The sequence below is a fragment of the Nuphar pumila genome, chromosome 14 (genome assembly GCF_984573655.1).
Source record: "Nuphar pumila chromosome 14, dmNupPumi1.hap1.1, whole genome shotgun sequence".
Lineage (NCBI taxonomy): Eukaryota > Viridiplantae > Streptophyta > Magnoliopsida > Nymphaeales > Nymphaeaceae > Nuphar > Nuphar pumila.
The window spans coordinates 69,174,562-69,195,152 of record NC_143262.1 but is presented as its reverse complement, the minus strand read 5'-3'; the positions used below and the strand labels follow the sequence as shown (position 1 = coordinate 69,195,152).

At 35.0% G+C, this 20,591-nt stretch overlaps 1 protein-coding gene across 3 annotated transcripts; it reads left to right on the top strand.

The window, feature by feature from the left end:
* The first annotated feature begins 4,367 nt into the window (after nt 1–4,367).
* On the top strand, nt 4,368–20,359 carry LOC149816919 (uncharacterized). 3 transcript variants are annotated; one of them, XM_089987809.1, is made up of 3 exons: nt 4,368–4,505; nt 5,942–6,341; nt 20,024–20,359. In XM_089987809.1, exons 2-3 carry the CDS (start codon nt 6,283–6,285, stop codon nt 20,256–20,258), a joined length of 294 nt encoding a protein of 97 aa, XP_089843935.1. In that variant the 5' UTR covers nt 4,368–4,505; nt 5,942–6,282; the 3' UTR covers nt 20,259–20,359. The 3 variants fall into 3 exon arrangements, with proteins under 3 accessions (XP_089843935.1, XP_089843937.1, XP_089843936.1); XM_089987811.1 differs by having other exon boundaries at nt 4,369–4,505; nt 6,235–6,341; XM_089987810.1 differs by having other exon boundaries at nt 4,382–4,505; nt 6,211–6,341.
* The last annotated feature ends 232 nt before the right edge of the window (nt 20,360–20,591 follow it).

Here is a 20,591-nt window from a genome sequence, read left to right as displayed (position 1 = left end):
TCTGGTTGATTTGCATGACTGAAATGAAGGCAGGTTGATCGAGTATGCCAATTTCAAAAGAACGATAGGATTCACCATCTTTAAAAGACATAATGGAGCCTAGGCTGGCTAAGCCATCAGCTATTTGATTGAATTCTTTTTTGATATGGAAAAGTTGAAATTCTTTGAAGCTATCGATGAGAGCTAAGACGATTTTTTGATAAGGAAGTAGCTTCTGATCTTTCACCAGCCATTCGACTTTGACATGGCTGATGACGAGCAATGAGTCACCAAAGGCATGCACTCTCTTGACGTTAAAGTCTTGCAAAATTCTCAAACCTTGCATTAAAGCTTCATACACGGCCATGTTATGAGTGCATTGAAAATCAAGTTTGAGGAAAAAAGGGATCATCTTCGTCTCATGTGTGATCAATAAGATTTTGATCCCTATGCCAGTCATATTCTTGGAGCCATCGAAAAATAAACTCTAAACTGGAGACTGTTAAATATTGTGGATGCGCTCATCAAGGAAATCATCATCGACTTTTACATCTTCTGCCAAAGGAAAACCAACTAGCTGGTCGACGATGACTTGGCCTTTGATTGACTTTTGAGAGGCATACTCTAAGTCATATTGCATCAACAGAACTTGCCACTTGGCAATCCGTCCACTAAGAATTGGTTGCTCGGGGGTATACTTGAGAGGATTAAGCTTGGATCGAATCTTGACTTCTGATGCTAACAAATAATATCTCAATTTCTGACACATTCAGACCAGAGCTAGGCATGTCTTCTCTATTTGAGAATATTTCTTCTCATAATCAATGAATGTCTTGCTCAGGTAGTAGATGACATGCTCTATCCGACTGCCTTTTTCATATTGCACCAAGAATTTGCCACAAGCGGTTTGATTAACTGAGACATATAACAAAAGAGGTTTTCTCAATTCTGACAACTTCAAAACATGTGGGTTGAGAAGATATTTTTGATACGCTCGAACGACTGCTGACACTCTGGTCCCCATTCAAACTTTACTCCTTTTCTGAGTGATGTCTTAAAAAAAAACATAAGCTCCGAAAAAGGTTTAGGATATCATAGCCTAGGCGATAATATAGAGCCCAATTGCCTAAATCTGGTCACCTAAGCGGTTGAGCTGCGCCTAGGTCTCCTAGGCACAACCTTTGACAAATAAAGTGTGTGTCAACCACCAATTGCATAGATATTCCTCAAGATGATCAGATGGGACACCTATTCTTCTTGGAGGTTCGAAGTTTTGATTCTTGCTTCTTTTTGGAGTATGATTTGGCTCTTTATTTTCCTCTTTTACTTTTGAGTTTTCTCCTTTTCCTTTCCTCTTTTCCAAGCAAAAAGGTGATTGGGAGTTTTTCTTTTAGGTTTGTTTTGCCTTTTGAGCTTTTGTGATTGAAGAAATGGAGAAGGGAATTTTTGTCTTCATTGTGCTTTTGAAATGGTGATAAGTTTGCCTGTGGTTTCACATAATCACAATTCGTGGATTAGTTGATCAGTAACTCTTTGAGACTTTCATGTCTTTGGGTGAGTCTATTTATTGGTGGTTTAGTGGTGGAGAGTTGTGTGGCTTTTTGGGAATTTTTATATGGAGTGGAGATGTAGGTAATTGAAGTGTTGAATAGAGAATAAGGGGATCTTGGACGAGGTTGGTGGCCAAGGTTTGACTCTAGGGAACTAAACTTAAATTGTTTATTTCAATACTGAATTTTATATTTAGTTTTTTCCTTGCTATGGATTGTGCTAATTTAAGAGGTTTCAACTGTTGGCTAATTCGGATTATATATATATATATATATATATATATATATATATATATATATATATATATATATATATATATATATATATATATATATATATGGTGAATTCCTATGACTAGTGGAAACACGAAAATAAGCTCAACTTATGACTTGGCTTATGACAATAATTTTGGACCATGTTTGAACAATTGTATTTTTCATAATCACCAATTTCCAATTTTAGAGATGATGGTGGTTGAAATTTTCTCCTTTTTGGTTATTGGGGCATAGTCAGATTTCATTTGGTTGCACACTTGCACGTGAGCACCCATTATGTTTATCAACCCTTGATATAGCTGAAAGCATGTGAGACAGCAACAATGCCGTGGCTGTTTCCTTTTTCTTTCTTTCCTTTTTATGGAATTTATGAAATAATTTAATAGGGTTTTGTTGGAAGTGATTATGGGTGCTTATTGCTTTTTATAAGGTGATTTTCTTTGTGGAGATTGTCTCCATCTTTTAGTATTCCTTATGTAATGAAAGGTGTGCTAAGTGTTCTCCAACTTTTGGCTGTCGAAATTTCTTCATTGTCTGTGTTTAGATGGCATGAGAGAGTCATTTCCCTCATTAGTTATTCTTATGATCGAAGGTTGGTTCCTTTTTTTTGTTGACGTGCATCATCACATGACATTCCCTCTTGAATAGTTGCACTGTTTTCCAATGAAAAGACATGCAAATCATTAGTTCCTTGGTGCTTTTCTATTCCCTTTGAATGAGCTTCACAGTTCTGATTAACTTCACGCTTCCATTAAAGGGCAGCATTTAGAAGCCGTCAGTCAATCATAAGGTGCTCCTTCGCTATTTTGATCTCCATCTTGTTTATTTTGACAGGTGTTTAATTAGGTCCTTTGCTCTCTGGAGGTTATCAAGGGGGATTTTGTTATAAAGTTTTATCATTCAAAACCTAAACAGGATGATGGTTGAGAAATAAAAAATATAGAAGGTGACTCCTCTAGGCAAGAATGTAGAATGTGTGGTGTTAGTAGTAATGTAAATGTAAACTATTCTAATGTATTGTGACATCATAAATTAAAAATTACCACAAGGAAAGAAGGAAAGAATAATGAAAGAAGAGTGAAATAAGAATGAAGGAAGAAAGAAAGGAGGGAAGGAGAGAAGGAAATAAGGAAAGAAAGAAGTTTGTCCAAAATTTTTATTTTTATTTTTTTTATTTTTTTTATTATTTTTTAATTACCGAGATTATTGAAAAACCTATAATTATGCAAGATTTTTGAATACCAAGAATACAAATTTTGTAATTTGTATGACCTTTGTTTAACTCTTCGTGCATAAAGAGTTGAACATGAGACAGAAGAAGCGGCTTGAGTTCTTCAAAGATTTTGAGTTCTTAATTGCTTAGCATCAAGAAAATATGAACATAGTAGGAGATGCTCATAACCGAAAGGCAGGAGGAGTTTTAGTAGGATATGAAGCTTGACTCTTGATCTCATTGGGCTGAGGATGACAAGATTAGTATCACCAGCATGACTATGATGATAGAGATTAAGAAGCAGATTATAGAGAAGTATGACTATGATGATAGAGATTAGGAAGCAGATTATAGAGAAGCAGAAAGATGGTTCTAAGTTTTATGAAAGCATCTTGTATGGGATTCGGGAAGAGGTTATGGGCATCTAGCGACCCTCAGATTAAGAAAGAAGTGCTTGGTGATGCACATAAGAGCAAGTTTATTATACACCTTAATAGTATAAAAATGTTTAAAGACTTAATTATGGATGAACACCCAATAGAGATCATGAACTGTATGAAGAATGCATTGAGATCGAAGATTATTTCTTTGATAAAGATGTGTTGATAACACTAGAGGAGTGTATGCGGAAGCGAGAGACCAATATGAAGGAAAAATATCTTTACCTATTCAACTTAGTATAAATTTTGCTAACGAAATTTCGTTAAGGAAGATAATAGAACTTTAACATATGTGATTTTGCTTTCATTTAACTTTTAAATTTATGTTAAAATCAAATTTTAATTAAGGTAAAATTAGAGAGTTTAAGTGGACTAAGCAACATTTTGAACTCAAATCAAGGTTCATGAAAGGCTCAAAGGAGCTACGGCCAGCCGAGAGGGGGATATGTACAAGGGCGTAGCTAGGATTCATGTGAGGGGGGGGGGGGGCAAACAAGGGTGTAGAAAAAAAAATTGTGTGATAGTTGGAGGGTTTGGGGGCAGCGCCCCCGAAAATTTTTTTTTTGAGATAAAATAAAAAATAGCTACAATTATTAATAAAAATCTATTTCATATGGACAAATCAAACTATTTGCTGCAGTCAGGGCTGGGCTAAAAAATGGATAAAAATCTATTTCATATGGAATCAGGGCTGGGCTAGGACTGGGCTTTTAACCCCCCCTAACTACGCCTCTGGATATGTACCGTTAGGGTAGGTTATAAGAGTTCATGGATGACTTAAAGCTATTTGGATTAGAGTTACGTGAATTCGAAACTTACCAGAAAGCAACGCTTATGTCAGGAAGCAAATACCTAGACCAGTTTTTGCAATAAAGGCCAAAATAGAGATTTTGTAAAACCCGTGAAAAACAAAAGGGCTTTAGGGTTTATTTAGGCTGCAGAATCCGAATCTCCTCCTCTCTCTGGTAACCGATCGGCGGAATCCAGAATCCGGCGACCTTCACCGACGTCCGGTGGCCTCCACCCACCGGCGATGAATCTATTGAGGTACGTACTCTCCTCTCTCCATCTCACTTATCTCCCACGGAATACCGCTCATGCTCTGTTCTCCCTTACCAGTTCCCTGTATATGTTATTTTCGTTGTAAAAGAGTAGTGATAGGGCTCCCTTAGTCTGGTAGAAGCAGCTGGTGTAGGTCACCTTGTGTTGGGACGTTGCAGGTTCAAAACCTAATGGTATAGTTGTATACTGGTAGGGATCTGCCTAACCCCATCTTGCCTCTAAAAAAAAAGTACCAACAGTGGCTCCGCGTGGTTGGTATGAGCTGCCAGTGTGCACGTCTCTTTGTGGTGGGAAGTTGCTGGTTCAAAACCCAGTGGTACTTTGAATAACTAGGGTTTATGAATGGACTGGACACTAAGAATCAGATCCAGCAAAATATTTTCTTTTTTAATATTTGGGTTTATCACATGCTGGATGTTAATTAGATCCTGGCGTTGATCTTGGATCTGGTTTATGAACCTGTAAAGTGGCATGCATATCTATATGCTTCCATCTTATATATGAAGGTGCGTGTGTATATGTACACACACATTAATATTGGAAACTCCACTATTTAGATAGGCCAGTGAAAATGCTGATCATGCATCCGTATTTTCAATCTGCTTTCTCTTTGTTTTTCAACAAAAAATTATTATCCACAATGGACTTATGGCCTCTGCTAATGCAGATGAGGAGTCAACATTATTTATGCTTTTCCTTTTTGATATCTTGCATAATTGTATTCATTGAGTTAAGGATCATGATATCAAGCCTTATTTTTTCTCTTTGTTTTGTTCGGGTCTTTCTTTTTTCATTTTTCTTGAAAATGACATTTAATTTTCTTTGGTATTATATGACATACATTTGTAATGCTTATGATATTTTTCCTTTTTTTTGCTTTTGTTAAAGATATATATGATATTTCCTTGGTAATACATACTACATAACATACTTTCTAAAATATAGGTCATAAATCTAATTACTTTATTTGTCTTTATTTATTATTTTGTTGATAAATATATGTCTTATCCTTAGAATGCAAAACATACTAATGAGTGTTATACTTTCAAGATCAATGCTGTGTCTATTTTCTTTTATGTTTTTTGTTCAGGAATTAACATGTGTTTTTTGTAATCTATAACATCCTAATGGATCTGTTTCTTGTTTGATAATTTGGCTAAATAGCTTTATAGATTTTACCTTTGACTAATAACATAGTTTCATCAGCCTTTTACATGTCCAATCCTCTCTCTCTCTCTCTCAGGCGGAGTAGGCCGATATAGCCATTAGGATTAAGGCTTTTTGCTAGGGCTTTTTGGGTGTTTTGAATCTTCCCTGATCTCTCTCTGCTAAAATGGTTAGATACTTAGGATAAAATAGTTTTTTTTTTATAATTTTATTTTGAACTTTCTGACTTTGGGGCTTTTGATTTTCTTTCACAGATGCATTTTTTGACTTTGGGGCTTTTGATTTTCCTGGTTTTCCCTTTGATGGTGCATAACTGTATGTGTTCGATTAGTGGGGTACAATGCAACTACATCAGTGCATGAGGCTTGGCCATATGACGTCTACCTCCTGTACCGGATATGGAAGAATTGGGTTTCTTTTAGAAAGCGCAGTTGATTATTCCTTTGCCATTTTTACTTGTTCATGAATGATTAGTTAGAAATTAGAATTTATCATTTATGTGATGCCATAGTTTCAAAAGCAGAGTGCTCCATTTCCTCACCCACAGGCTCCCTAAGTAGAGAAACGAAGGGTTTACAGTACCCCCTACATCAAAATGGAGAAGGTTGGGGCCACAGAAACCCAAAAGCAACTTGAGGACTGCTCCGTTGCAAAGTGAGTTCTTCTTCTTCTTCTTGGTGGTGGTTTCTCTAATTGCATGTGGATAGTTAGAACATACATCTTGATGAATATCAAACAACTATTTTCTTAACTCTCTTGGTAGCATGTTTTTTGTATCGTATAGTCGATCTTGAGTTTGTCTAGAAGCTTAAATTTTGCTTATAAAAGAATATTGGTGTTAATCATGGCTTCTAGGACAGTCAAGTTGGTTTCCTTCAGAACAATGAAGAATTGAGTAGTTTGTTCTCTCTCTTTCTCTCTGTGAGAATATATAGTAATTTGTTCTTGATATAGATGATCAAGGTAAGTTTCTTTCAGGAGATGAAGTAGCTTCTTTGCATCAGGGTGTGGTACTGAGTGGTCTACAAGCATAAGTTTTGCTTATAAAGGACTGATATGATTGATGATGGCTTCTAAAGGTGTTCAAGGTGGGTCTTTTTCCAGAATAGTGGGTGAAGTTGGTGTATTGGGATTTAAATCTTCTCAGGGGTAAAATACCAGTTGGTTGAGCTGAAAACCTTTTGGCTTAGCAAACTCTTCTGAGTCCAAGTTGGTGGGTGTCTTAGTTGTCATAGGCGCTAGGCTGAGCCTAAACTTAAATTGTTTCTTTCAATACTGAATTTTATATTTAGTTTTTTCCTTGCTGTGGATTGTGCTAATTTATGAGGTTTCAACTGTTGGCTAATTTGGATTTCTGATATATATGGCGATTTCCTATGACTAGTGGAAAGAAGAAAAGAAGCTCAACTTATGACTTGGCTTATGGCAATAATTTTGGACCATGTTTGAACAATTGTATATTTCATAATCACCAATTTCCAATTTTAGAGATGATGATGGTTGAAATTTTCCCTTTTTGGTTATTGGGGCATAATTAGATTTCATTTGGTTGCACACTTGCACGTGAGCACCCATTATGTTTATCAATGCTTGATATAGCTGAAAGCATGTGAGACAGCAACAATGCCTTGGCTGTTTCCTTTTTCTTTCTTGTTTATTTCCATTGAATTTATGAAATGATTTAATAGGATTTTGTTGGAAGTGATTATGGGTGCTTCTTGCTTTTTATAAGGTGATTTTCTTTGTGGAGATTGTCTCCATCTTTTAGTATTCCTTATGTAATGAAAGGTGTGCTAAGTGTTCTCCAACTTTTGGCTGTCAAAATTTCTTCATTGTTTGTGTTTAGATGTCATGAGAGAGTCGTTTCCTTCATTAGTTATTCTTATGATTGGAGGTTGGTTCCCTTTTTTTGGTTGACGTGCATCATCGCATGACATTCCCTCTTGAATAGTTGCACTGTTTTCCTATGAAAAGGCATGCATATCATGAGTTCCTATGTGTTTTTCTATTCCCTTTGAATGAGCTTTTAGATGTTTTTCCTGCCACCGTTCTGATTAATTTCACTCTTCCATTAAAGGGCATCATTTAGAATCTGTCAGTCATTCATAAGGTGTTCCTTTGCTATTTTGATCTCCATCGCATCGACTTGTTTAGTTTGACAGGTGTTTAACTAGGTCCTTTGCTTACTGTAGGTTATCAAGGGGGATTTTGTTATAAAGTTTTATCCTTCAAAACCTAAACATGATGATGGTTGAGAAATAAAAAATATAGGTGACTCCTGTAGGCAAGAATGTAGAATGTGTGGCGTTACTAGTAATGTAAATGTAAACTCTTGTAATGTATTGTGACATCATAAATTAAAAAATACCACAAGTAAAGAAGGGGGAAATAAGAAGGAAGGAAGGAAGGAGGGAAGGAGAGAATGAAGGAATGAAGTTTGTCCAAATTCTCTATCTTTCCTTATTTTTTATTCTTTTCCTTATTTTTTGAATATCGAGATTATTGAAAAACCTATAATATTTTCTTAATTCTCTTGGTAGCATGTTTTTTGTATCGTATAGTCAATCTTGAGTTTGTCTAGAAGCGTAAATTTTGCTTATGAAGGAATATTGGTGTTAACCATGGCTTCTAGGATGGTCAAGTTGGTTTCCTTCAGAACAATGAAGAATTGAGTAGTTTGTTCTCTCTCTTTCTCTCTGTGAGAATATTTAGTAATTTGTTCTTGATATAGATGATCAAATTGAGTTTCTTTCAGGAGATGAAGTAGCTTCTTTGCATCAAGGGGTGGTACTGAGTGGTCTAGAAGCATAAGTTTTGCTTATAAAGGACTGATATGATTGATGATGGCTTCTAAAGATGTTCAAGGTGGGCCTATTTCCAGAATAGTGGGTGAAGTTGGTGTATTGAGATTTAAATCTTCTCAAGGGTAAAATACCAGTTGGTTGAGCTAAAAACCTTTTGGCTTACCAAACTCCTCTGAGACCAAGTTGATGGGTGTCTTAGTTCTCATAGGCGCTAGGCTGAGCCTAGGCGAGGCCTAGGCTGAGCCTAGGCGGGGCCTAGGCTGAGCCTAAGCGGGGCCTAGGCGGTACTCCAAATATTTTTTTTTTAAAAAAAACATAGAAAAAATAATAAGAAACACGTATACAATATAAAATCAATCAACAATAAGCAATAGACAAATAATACATTGTTGAACACTCTAAAGCATTTATATTACATAACATTAACTTGCTCAAACAAATTAAGAATAAATTAACAATTGAATAAACAAACAATACAACAAACGATATGAATAACAATACATAAAAAATAAAATCATGTATACAAAAAAAATTTACAACAACGACAGACATAATACAAGCAATTGACAAATAATCTCTTATACTTCTTCTCAACAATGGACATAATACAAGCAATAGACAAATAATATGTCTTCTTCTTCTCAACAATAGACATAATACAAGCAATGGACACATAATAGGTTGTTAAACACTGTAAAGCAATTATATTACATGACCTTAACTTGCTCAAACAAATTAAGTATAAATTAACAATTGAATAAACAAAGAATGCAACTAACAATATGAATAACAATACACAAAAAATAAAATCATGTATACAAAAAAATTAAGAACAACAATAGACATAATACAGGCAATTGACAAATAATCTCTTCTTCTTTTTCTTCTCAACAATAGACATAATACAAGCAATAGACAAATAATGTCTTCTTCTTGTCAACAATAGACATAACACAAGCAATGGACAAATAACATTTCTTCTTCTTCTTCTTTTTCTTCTCGAAAAAGAAAACAAATGATGTCTTAAAAAAAAGCCTAGGCTCTTAAAAAAGTTTAGGCGGTCGCATCCTAGGCGGTAATATAGGGCCCCACCGCCTAAACCTGGTCGCCTAAGCGGTGGGGCTGCCCTAGGTTGCCTAGGCACCGCCTTTGACAATTAAGGTGTGTGTCGACCACCAATTGCATAGATATTCCTCAAGATGATCATATGGGATACCTATTCTTCTTGGAAGGTTCGAAGTTTTGATTCTTGCTTCTTTTTGGGGTGTGATTTGGCTCTTTATTTTCCTCTTCTACTTTTGAGTTTTCCCCTTTTCCTTTCCTCTTTTCCAAGCAAAAAGGTGATTGGGAGTTTTTCTTTTAGGTTTGTTCTGCCTTTTGAGCTTTTGTGATTGAAGAAATGGAGAAGGGATTTTTTGTCTTCATTGTGCTTTTGAAATGGTGATAAGTTTGCTTGTGGTTTCACAGAATCACAATTCGTGGATTAGTTGATCAGTAACTCTTTGAGACTTTCATGTCTTTGGGTGAGTATTTATTGGTGGTTTAGTGGTGGAGAGTTGTGTGGCTTTTTGGGAATTTTTATATGGAGTGGAGATGTAGGTAATTGAAGTGTTGAATAGAGAATAGGGGATCTTGGACGAGGTTGGTGGCCAAGGTTTGACTCTAGGGAACTAAACTTAAATTGTTTCTTTCAATACTGAATTTTATATTTAGTTTTTTCCTTGCTATGGATTGTGCTAATTTATGAGGTTTCAACTGTTGGCTAATTTGGATTTTTGATATATATATATATATATATATATCCTATGACTAGTGGAAAGAAGAAAAGAAGCTCAACTTATGTCTTGGCTTATGCCAATAATTTTGGACCATGTTTGAACAATTGTATATTTCATAATCACCAATTTCCAATTTTAGAGATGATGATGGTTGAAATTTTCCCCTTTTTGGTTATTGGGCCATAATTAGATTTCATTTGGTTGCACACTTGCATGTGAGCATCCATTATGTTTATCAAAGCTTGATATAGCTGAAAGCATGTGAGACAGCAACAATGCCTTGGCTGTTTCCTTTTTCTTTCTTTTTTTTTCATTGAATTTATGAAATAATTTAATAGGATTTTGTTGGAAGTGATTATGGGTGTTTCTTGCTTTTATAAGGTGATTTTCTTTGTGGAGATTGTCTCCATCTTTTAGTATTTCTTATGTAATGAAAGGTGTGGTAAGTGTTCTCCAACTTTTGGCTGTCGAAATTTCTTCATTGTTTGTTTTTAGATGTCATGAGAGACATTTCCCTCATGAGTTATTCTTATGATCGGAGGTTGGTTCCCTTTTTTTTGGTTGTTGTGCATCATCACATGACATTCCCTCTTGAATAGTTGCACTGTTTTCCTATGAATAGACATGCATATCATTAGTTCCTTGGTGTTTTTCTATTCCCTTTGAATGAGCTTTTAGATGTTTTTCCTGCCACAGTTCTGATTAATTTCACGCTTCCATTAACGGGCAGCATTTAGAAGCCGTCAGTCATTCATAAGGTGCTCCTTTGCTATTTTGATCTCCATCACATCGACTTGTTTAGTTTGACAGGTGTTTAACTAGGTCCTTTGCTTACTGTAGGTTATCAAGGGGGATTTTGTTATAAAGTTTTATCCTTCAAAACCTAAACAGGATGATGGTTGAGAAATAAAAAATATAGAAGGTGACTCCTGTAGGCAAGAATGTAGAATGTGTGCTGTTACTGGTAATGTAAATGTAAATTCTTGTAATGTATTGTGACATCATAAATTAAAAATTACCACAAGGAAAGAAGGAAAGAATAATGAAAGAAGAGGGAAATAAGAAGGAAGGAAGGAGGGAAGGAGAGAAGGAAGGAAGGAAAGAATGAAGTTTGTCCAAATTTTCTATCTTTTCCTATTTTTTATTCTTTCATTATTTTTTGAATATCGAGATGATTGAAAAACCTATAATATCACATGCTTTTTTAATACCGAGATTACAAATTTTGTAATGGGTATGACCTTTGTTTAACTCTTCGTTCCAAAAGAGTTGAACATGAGACAAAAGAGGTGGCTTGAGTTAATCAAGGATTATGAGTTCATAATCGCTTACCATCCTGGAAAGGCGAACGTCGTAGAAGATACTTTTAACCGCAAGGCAGGAGGAGTTTTTCAGGCTACGGAGTTTGACTCTGTATCTCATTGAGTAGAGACCCTTTAGAGTTGAGGATGATTAGATCAGTATCGCCAGTATGGCTATGATGATTGAGATTATGGAGCAGATCATAGATAAGCAGAAGGATTATCGTAAGTTTTATCAGTTGGTAGCTACGTGTTAGGATGATAGTCATCTCTACACCTTAAGGAAGATTGAAGCATCTGGTATGGGAAGAGGTTATGGGTACCTAGCGACCCTCAGATTAAGGAAGAAGTGCTTGGTGATGCGCTTAAGAGTAAGGTTATTATATACCCTAGTAGTACAAAGATGTTTAAAGACTTGTCTAGAGAGGAGCACCCAATAGAGATCACGGACTGTAAAGAGAAAGTATTGAGCCCGAGGATCATTCTCTTAGTAAAGGTGTGTTGACAACACCACGGTATTGAGGAGTGTATGTGGGAGTTTGAGGCCAACATGAAGGAGAAATACCCTTATTAAGTACGTACAAATTTTGCGTTCGAAATTTTGTTAAGTGGGGTACATTGTAACATCTGCAATTTTGCTTTCCTTTAACTTTTAAAATCATGTTAAAATCGAGTTTTAATTCAGGTGAAATTCAAGAGTCTAAGTTGACTAAGCAGCATTTTGGACTTAAACCAGGGTCCATGAGAGGCTTAAAGGGGCCACACCTAGCCCAGTGGGGTGCCAGGTACAGTTAGGGTAGCTCACAGGCTTTCCGTGGTGACTCAGGGCTATTTGGATCTTGGATAGCTTAGGGTTGGATCCAAACCGGAGTTTGGATCTAATGATGATTTGGATATTTTCTTTAGATGAGGATCTTTAATTTGATTTTGGATTTGGGTCTTTTTGTTTGGTTCCTAGATCTAACCCAACTGGGGATTTGATTTGGATCAGGTTTTGGATATCGACCCACGTGGGATCCATTCTAGGTTCTAGAGACCTCATTAAGAGGGTCTTTGAATTTTAAAGGACTCTAGAGAGGGTGGGATGCCTTCCTTGTGGATCCCATAACTAATTAGGTTAATTAGTAGTTAATTAAGATAAAAATATTATTTAATTAAATTAATTACTTAATGTATTAAGAAGTTAGTTATGATATTTTTGAATTGGACTAATAGGGATCAGCATAAGATAGAAATTATATTTGATTTGACTATGAGGGGACCCCCCCTTCTTGGTGGGTTTTTCTTATATATATATATAAAAGAGGAGTCTCTCTTGTATTCTTATTTCCTGTTTTTATTCTTCTTCTTTCTTTTCTTTATTTCTTTCTTCTTAGAGCTTTTCCATCAGCTATTGAAGCTTCTCTAAGTTTTGAATATGGGAGATGAGGCTGATATACGTTTGAGAACTCAATTAATGTAGATACATCAATTGCGTAGGCATAGATTTTTCCAAACGCCTGGAATATGCGTGAGACGATTTTCAGATCTGAACCAATGAGGATCATACCATGAATCATGGGTTGAAACGATGAAGTACCATTAATATTGGTGAACATCCATTTTCGACCATGGAATTTATGCTAGAAACATATATATCAAAGGGGAAAGTACATAAAATGCACATTCATGTTTCATCCATGAACAATCCTTGTCCATTTACAAGGAGGAAGAGATTTAAATAAAAATCAAAATGCAAAGAATGAAAAATTTAACTTTCCCTTTTCAAGTTGAAGTGGTGCTTTTGATCCTATCTCAGACTTTGCTCTTCAACCACAACTTGTGCAGAGTAGAGTCCCTTTAAGGTACCCTACACTACACTTGAATGGAAAGAAGAGAGAAAATAAAAAAACATTGGGAGAGGGAGATAGAAAGCTCAAGAATACTTATCTTCTACTTTTGAGAGGTATTTATAGGTAATTGCTAATGTGTAGTTGAGATGTGTGATTGAGCTTACATGAAGGGATATGAAGGGTTGAGATGGAGTCTAACCCTCCTCTCAAAAGATTTTCCCAATGTTGATCCTTGACTACTTCTAGTCATGTGGAGGTTTTCACCTATTTGGTAACCTACAAAAAACTATCATTTTTAGTCTTTTCTATTTTTGTTTTTCCTAAGAATTATAAAGATCCTACGTTAGGATCCATGTAGAATCTCATTGGCTCTCACACTTCACATTCACCGGGGTAGGGACTAAGCCAAAATTGCACCCCCTTGGTTGGGCTTTAGTTGGTTTCATTTCAACTAGTTCTAACTTTTAATTACCTTTTTAATATATTATTATTACTTGCACGTTTTAATTTTTTCTTGTTATTACTTTTAGAAACTTCAAATTATAAAATTTCCATATGTCTTATATTATTTTTAGAAAACTCTAAATTATATAATTTTTACTTTGAATCTTCTAGTTGGATCCGACCCCAATTGGATCCGGTCCAAATCCAAGTTAGATGTCAACTCTAAAAAAAGAATATCAATTCCTTTTTAATACTCTTATAATTTTTCATTATTTTAAATTCATAATTTAATGAATAATTCAAGTGTTATTATCTACTTAATATTAATTAGGCATAGTTTATAATTAATTGTTTGTTAATTATCAGATAAATACTAATTAATTATAATTAACAATTAAATGCTTAATATCTAAATCCAACAATTGTTAATAAACCTTAATTAGCTCGTATAAATATTAAGTCATCAAATCGATTAATATTTTCATAGATTGAATTGTCACACAAAATTCTCTTTATTTTGATTCAAAATTTCAGAAAATTTGTGAATCTTACAAATTTTGTAATGGGTATGACCTTTGCTTCAAATCGATAAGAGCCGAATCATGGCAATTTGATTGAATTTTGATAATATTGGTTGTCATCCCCCTCTGGAAGGTGTTCATTGCATCCAACTAAATAGTTCTTCCCAGACTCCCAGGTCTAACAAACAATTGTTGAGAAACAACCAAAACAAATATTATCGGACCCATTGTTGAGAAACAATATTTTGATGATGAATATGTGATATGAGATAATATGATATGCTTATGCTCTATGTATCTAACGTGTATTTGATGCAAGGTTCTTTCACTAAAGAATAGTGAAGAGGTTTTTTCACTAAAGAATAGTGAAGACTATGTGATCACGTGCAACATTTGAAGCAATCATACTCAGATATTTGAAGGAAAGCTTGATTCGCTCAATCTTCATAAAGTCTCTCTTCAAGATGGAGATGATCGGCCACTTCAAGAATGTCATTTTTCCTTCTTAGAGTCATATGTAACAGAACCTTCAAAAAGCATGCATAATTCATATTTCTATATATGTTTCAAAAACCACACATTAACATATGAGTCATATAAATTCAAAAAGACAATTTTTAAATATAGTCGTTGAGTATGTTGTTGAATTATTTTAAAAAGGTTAAATCAAACCTTTTAGAACAATCATTGTACTTCCTACAAGCATTTATGAAAAAGACAACTATTGATAAGATATAATAACTCATGATTTCAAAAGCATTTATGTAAAAGACAACTATTAAAAAGATATAATAGCTCATTATATAAGAACATTTACTTAAGAAATGATGATTTATAAAATAATCATTATTTTAAATACTCAAGCATTTATTGTACTTCAAATCATTTAATTGAGAAATGACGATTTATATTAAAAGCATTAATTTTAATACACAAACATTTATTGTTTAAAGAAAGCATTTATTCAAGAAATGACGACTTATGAAAAAGTGAAATGGTACACATTATTATAGTCTAAAGTACACAACTTTTTCATAAAAGAAAGGATGTCATGAAGAGACAAGGTGTCTCGTATAAAAAAGTACACATTTGAAATAGTGTTTCAAAAAGACATGTCTTTTTGTAAACCTATATATAAAAACAAAAAGGTGTCAAAAGACAAAGAGCTTATTGACAAAAACACGAATTTGTATTGAGAAAAATCAAAAAGAAAAATTCATTCTCTTGAGTGGTTATTCTTTCTACTTTTGAAAAGAGAGCATTCTAAGTGAATCTTCAAAATTTGAGATATTCTAAAAGTGCATTCATCTGATGCATATTGTTTTGAAGGTTTTATAGGGAAAGTGTGTAATTTTTCAGTTTTTTATATTGAGAAGAAGACCTTTGTAGGGTTGTCTGTATGAAGGTATTGTAATATTTATCCTTGTTGGGTTTGAAAAGGAGGAAATAGTGAAATACTCAAGTGGTAAGACTTGAGGACTGGGCGTAGGTCAGGTGTTTAACCGAACCAGTATAAATCCTGTGTTCTCTGTGTGTTGACTTCGATTATTTTTTAATTTTCGATCCGTAATCAAATCCACTATTCAACCCCGCCTCCCTTCGTTTAGTGGAATTTCATTTGGTATCAGAGTATATTTTGCTGGATTCGAAATAATAAGTCCTCCGACACAAAATGACAGCATCTTCCTATATTCGTGATATTGAAGGTCAACACTCCTCTCGTTTTCCTTTTTTTACTGGCACTAATTATGGATATTGAAAGTGTAGAATGACCATATTTCTCAAGTTTATAGACTTTGCATTATGGAAGATTGTAGAATGTCCATATACATCTCCAGCATCAGACTATACTTCATGCTCTGATGAAGAAAATAAGATGACAAATTTAAATGCAAAAGCTATGAATGCATTATATTGTGCCATCGATCAAAATGAGTTTAACAAAATATCTGTCTGTGATTCTGCGTATGATGTATGACATTCTCTGGAAGTCATCCACGAAGGAACTAACAGAGTAAAAGAAGCAAAGCTATCATCTTTAGTTCAAAAATATGAACTATTTAAAATGAATAAAGATGAATCTATTACAGAGATGTTCACTAGATTCACCAACATCACCAATGATCTTAAATCTCTGGGACTTTCATGTCTTTGGGTGAGTCTTTTTATTGATGGTTTAGTGGTGGAGAGTTGCGTGGTTTTTTGAGAATTTTTATACGGAGTGGAAATGGAGGTAATTGCTGTGTTGAATAGAGAATAGGGGATCTTGGATGAGGTTGGTGGCCTAGGTTTGACTCTAGGGAACTAAACTTAAATTGTTTCTTTCAATACTGAATTTTATATTTAGTTTCTTCCTTGCTGTGGATTGTGCTAATTTATGAGGTTTCAACTGTTGGCTAATTTCGATTTCTGATATATATATATATATATATATATATATATGTATGTATATGGTGATTTTCTATGACTAGTGGGAAGAAGAAAAGAAGCTCAACTTATGACTTGGCTTATGGCAATAATTTTGGACCATGTTTGAACAATTGTATATTTCATAATCACCAATTTCCAATTTTAGAGATGATGATGGTTGAAATTCCCCTTTTTGGTTATTGGGGCATAATTAGATTTCATTTGGTTGCACACTTGCTCGTGAGCACCCATTATGTTTATCAAAGCTTGATATAGCTGAAAGCATGTGAGACAGCAACAATGCCTTGGCTGTTTCCTTTTTCTTTCTTTTTTTTCCCCATTGAATTTATGAAATGATTTAATAGGATTTTGTTGGAAGTGATTATGGGTGCTTCTTGCTTTTTATAAGATGATTTTCTTTGTGGAGATTGTCTCCATCTTTTAGTATTCCTTATGTAATGAAAGGTGTGCTAGGTGTTCTCCAACTTTTGGGTGTCGAAATTTCTTCATTGTTTGTGTTTAGATGTCATGAGGGAGTCATTTCCCTCATTAGTTATTCATATGATCGGAGGCTGGTTGCCTTTTTTTGGTTGACGTGCATCATCACATGACATTCCCTCTTGAATAGTTGCACTGTTTTCCTATGAATAGACATGCATATCATGAGTTCCTAGGTGTTTTTCTATTCCCTTTGAATCAGCTTTTAGATGTTTTTCCTGCCACAGTTCTGATTAATTTCACGCTTCCATTAAAGGGCAACATTTAGAAGCCGTCATTCATTCATAAGGTGCTCCTTTGCTATTTTGATCTCCATCACATCGACTTGTTTAGTTTGACAGGTGTTTAACTAGGTCCTTTGCTTACTGTAGGTTATCAAGGGGGATTTTGTTATGTAGTTTTATCCTTCAAAACCTAAACAGGATGATGGTTGATATATAAAAAATATAGAAGGTGACTCCGGTAGGCAAGAATGTAGAATGTGTGGTGTTACTAGTAATGTAAATGTAAACTCTTGTAATGTATTGTGACATCATAAATTAAAAATTACCACAAGGAAAGAAGGAAAGAATAATGAAAGAAGAGGGAAATAAGGATGGAAGGAAGGAAGGAGGGAAGGAGAGAAGGAAGGAACGAAAGTTGAAGGAAAGAAGGAAGTTTGTCCAAATTTTCTATCTTTTCCTATTTTTTATTCTTTTCATTATTTTTTGAATACCGAGATGATTGAAAAACCTATAATATCGCAAGATTTTGCACCCCCCCGCCCCCAACACACACAGACACACTCATATGTATGTATATGTAGAGTCACTAGAATATGAGAACTGCCATGTGAACTGGGCATTTCCAACACTTTGTTTGGCACGGTGAATTTGCTAGGAATCAACTGTTGGATTGTGTATTTTCAACAAAAAAAATTAAAAATACAATTTTTGGATTTTGAATTTTTATGAACATTATGAGGCATTGATTTTAAAGCCTTAAAAAAAAATCTTCTTTATGCATCATCATCAGATGATTTTTGATCTGGTCCTCATAAAACCAAGCATGTGGATCACATTTGGATGGCTAGATTTAAGAGAAAAGAACAAAAAATCTATGAAAATTGTGGTTTACACTGACACAGTAGTTGAAGGCGTCCCCTTGGATTCTGTGTCCTGAAAGACAAGAAAAAAAAGCAGAGAAAGAGAAAGAAAAGGCGAGGAAGAATAGGGCGATATTCTCTCTTGGGTCGTCCTTCTCATTATATTAAGAATACATGGGTAAATTACAAGAATACCCTTATACACAATAACATAAGACAACAAGGTATTTTATAACTCAAATGACCAGTATACCCCTACATACAACTCACGACTTCTAACATGCCCCCTCAAACTGTCTCATAGATGTTACAGGCTTTCAATGACCATGGATAGTTTGCCTTTCAAAAATCAATGTCTAATAGATGTTACAGGCTTTGTGAATAAATTGGCCACTTGGTCTTCTCCTTTGATAAATAAAGGTTGAATTTTCTTGCTCTCCACTTTTTCACAAACAAAATGCGATCCAACTTAACATTCTTCATCTTTTCATGCTGAATGGGATTAGTTGTTGTGGTAACTGCACTCCTATTATTACAAAACAACAACAACCGAACAACTCTTTGATGCAAAACAAGAAAAGGTTGAACCCATAAAATCTCAGCCGTTATCGCTGCCATCGCTCTATACTTTGCCTCCGTACTGGAATGAGAAACTGTCTTTTGTGAAACAAGATGACTTCTTAGAAACTGCATATCCCGTCACAAATTTTCTAGTAGATGGATCACTTGCCCAATCGGCATCCCAATACACAAAGACAACTAAAGACATATCAGGGGCTTGTCTCCTGTGTCACATAGCTGTGGGTGCGGATGCGGCACTTTAAAAAAAATTGGGTGCGGGGGTGTGGGTGGTATATATATATATATATATATATATATATATATATATATATATATATATATATATATATATATAATGGGTTGGTTTTGACCCAAGTTTAAATCACACCTAGATCTAAACAAATCTAGGTCCATCAAACCTGGGTCTAAACCGATCCAGGTCCATCAAACCTGGGTCTAAACTGATCCAGGTCCATCAAACCTGGGTCTGAACCAGGTATATCCATATCTGGGTGTTTTGACCCAGGTCTGCCTCAGATTTGGTCCAACATAGACCCAGATTTGTATTTTTGTTTTTCCTTTTTTGTTTTTGCCTTTTTTATATTGTAGGGGCTCTATGGTCATTGCGTCCATAAAGTCTTTGGGAGCCCCAACGGTTACATCTATGACCGTTGGGAGCTCCCAATGGCTCCTATGAGATCTCCCAATGGCTTTATGCCTTGGGCCTTTTTTGTATATTAAGGGACTACTTGTCTCCATTCATGTTATTCTCTTAAGCATTCATGCTCAATAAAATATATATATTTTTATATTCTTGTGTTCTTTTTAATTGTTTAATGTCTTGTATGCACTTAGTGCTTGTGTAGTGCCTTGGCGCTCTTGTATTGTCCCTTAGTTGGACTTGTGTATGTGCAGTTGCACTTTGTGTTTATGCAAGCCCTTAGAGGCCTTTGATTTTGTATTTCTGTGTATTCCATTACAAGGTTATTTATCAATATTGATCTATTTTTCATTGAAGCCATCATTAATGCCCTTGCCATAACCCTCTTAATTATTGATGTTAGAGAATGCATGGCTTGAAGTTTTGTATTTGGATGTTGGCAGCGCATTGGGCACATGGGTTTTTTCTGTAGCAGGGGCTTTGCTTGCAATTCCAGTAGGGATAAAGAGGAAATCTTTAGGTCCGCTGGTCTTCTTTGGTACTACCGGCACCATGCTTGACATTATCATGGGTATCACTGCTTGTGAAAGGGAGCATGCTGAACGCCAAATGAAGCTACTGGAAGAACAGCAGTCAGGAACTGGCGCTATAGCTGAGGCTGAAAATGAACTGCAGTAATATAAAGTGTAAACCCTATTTGTTTTAAGGCTGTGCTCTTTCTTTTTTGACAATATCCAACTTCCAATGTTGAAATAAAAGATAGTTCTCAAATGCACCAATTATAGTTCAAGAGATTTGAACTGGGATCAAGGATCACCCCTCTTTAACTTGAAAATTTGAAATTTTTTCTATTGTGCCCATTCTGCAATTGGGAAAATCTTGTCATGATAGTGACCCTGGGTTAATGAAGTGGAGGGTGTGTTTGTTTAGAAGCACATGAGTTTCCACTGATTATGTATCAGTTGATTCTGCCAATTGTAATGAGATTGTAAGTTATTCTGGAGCACATGA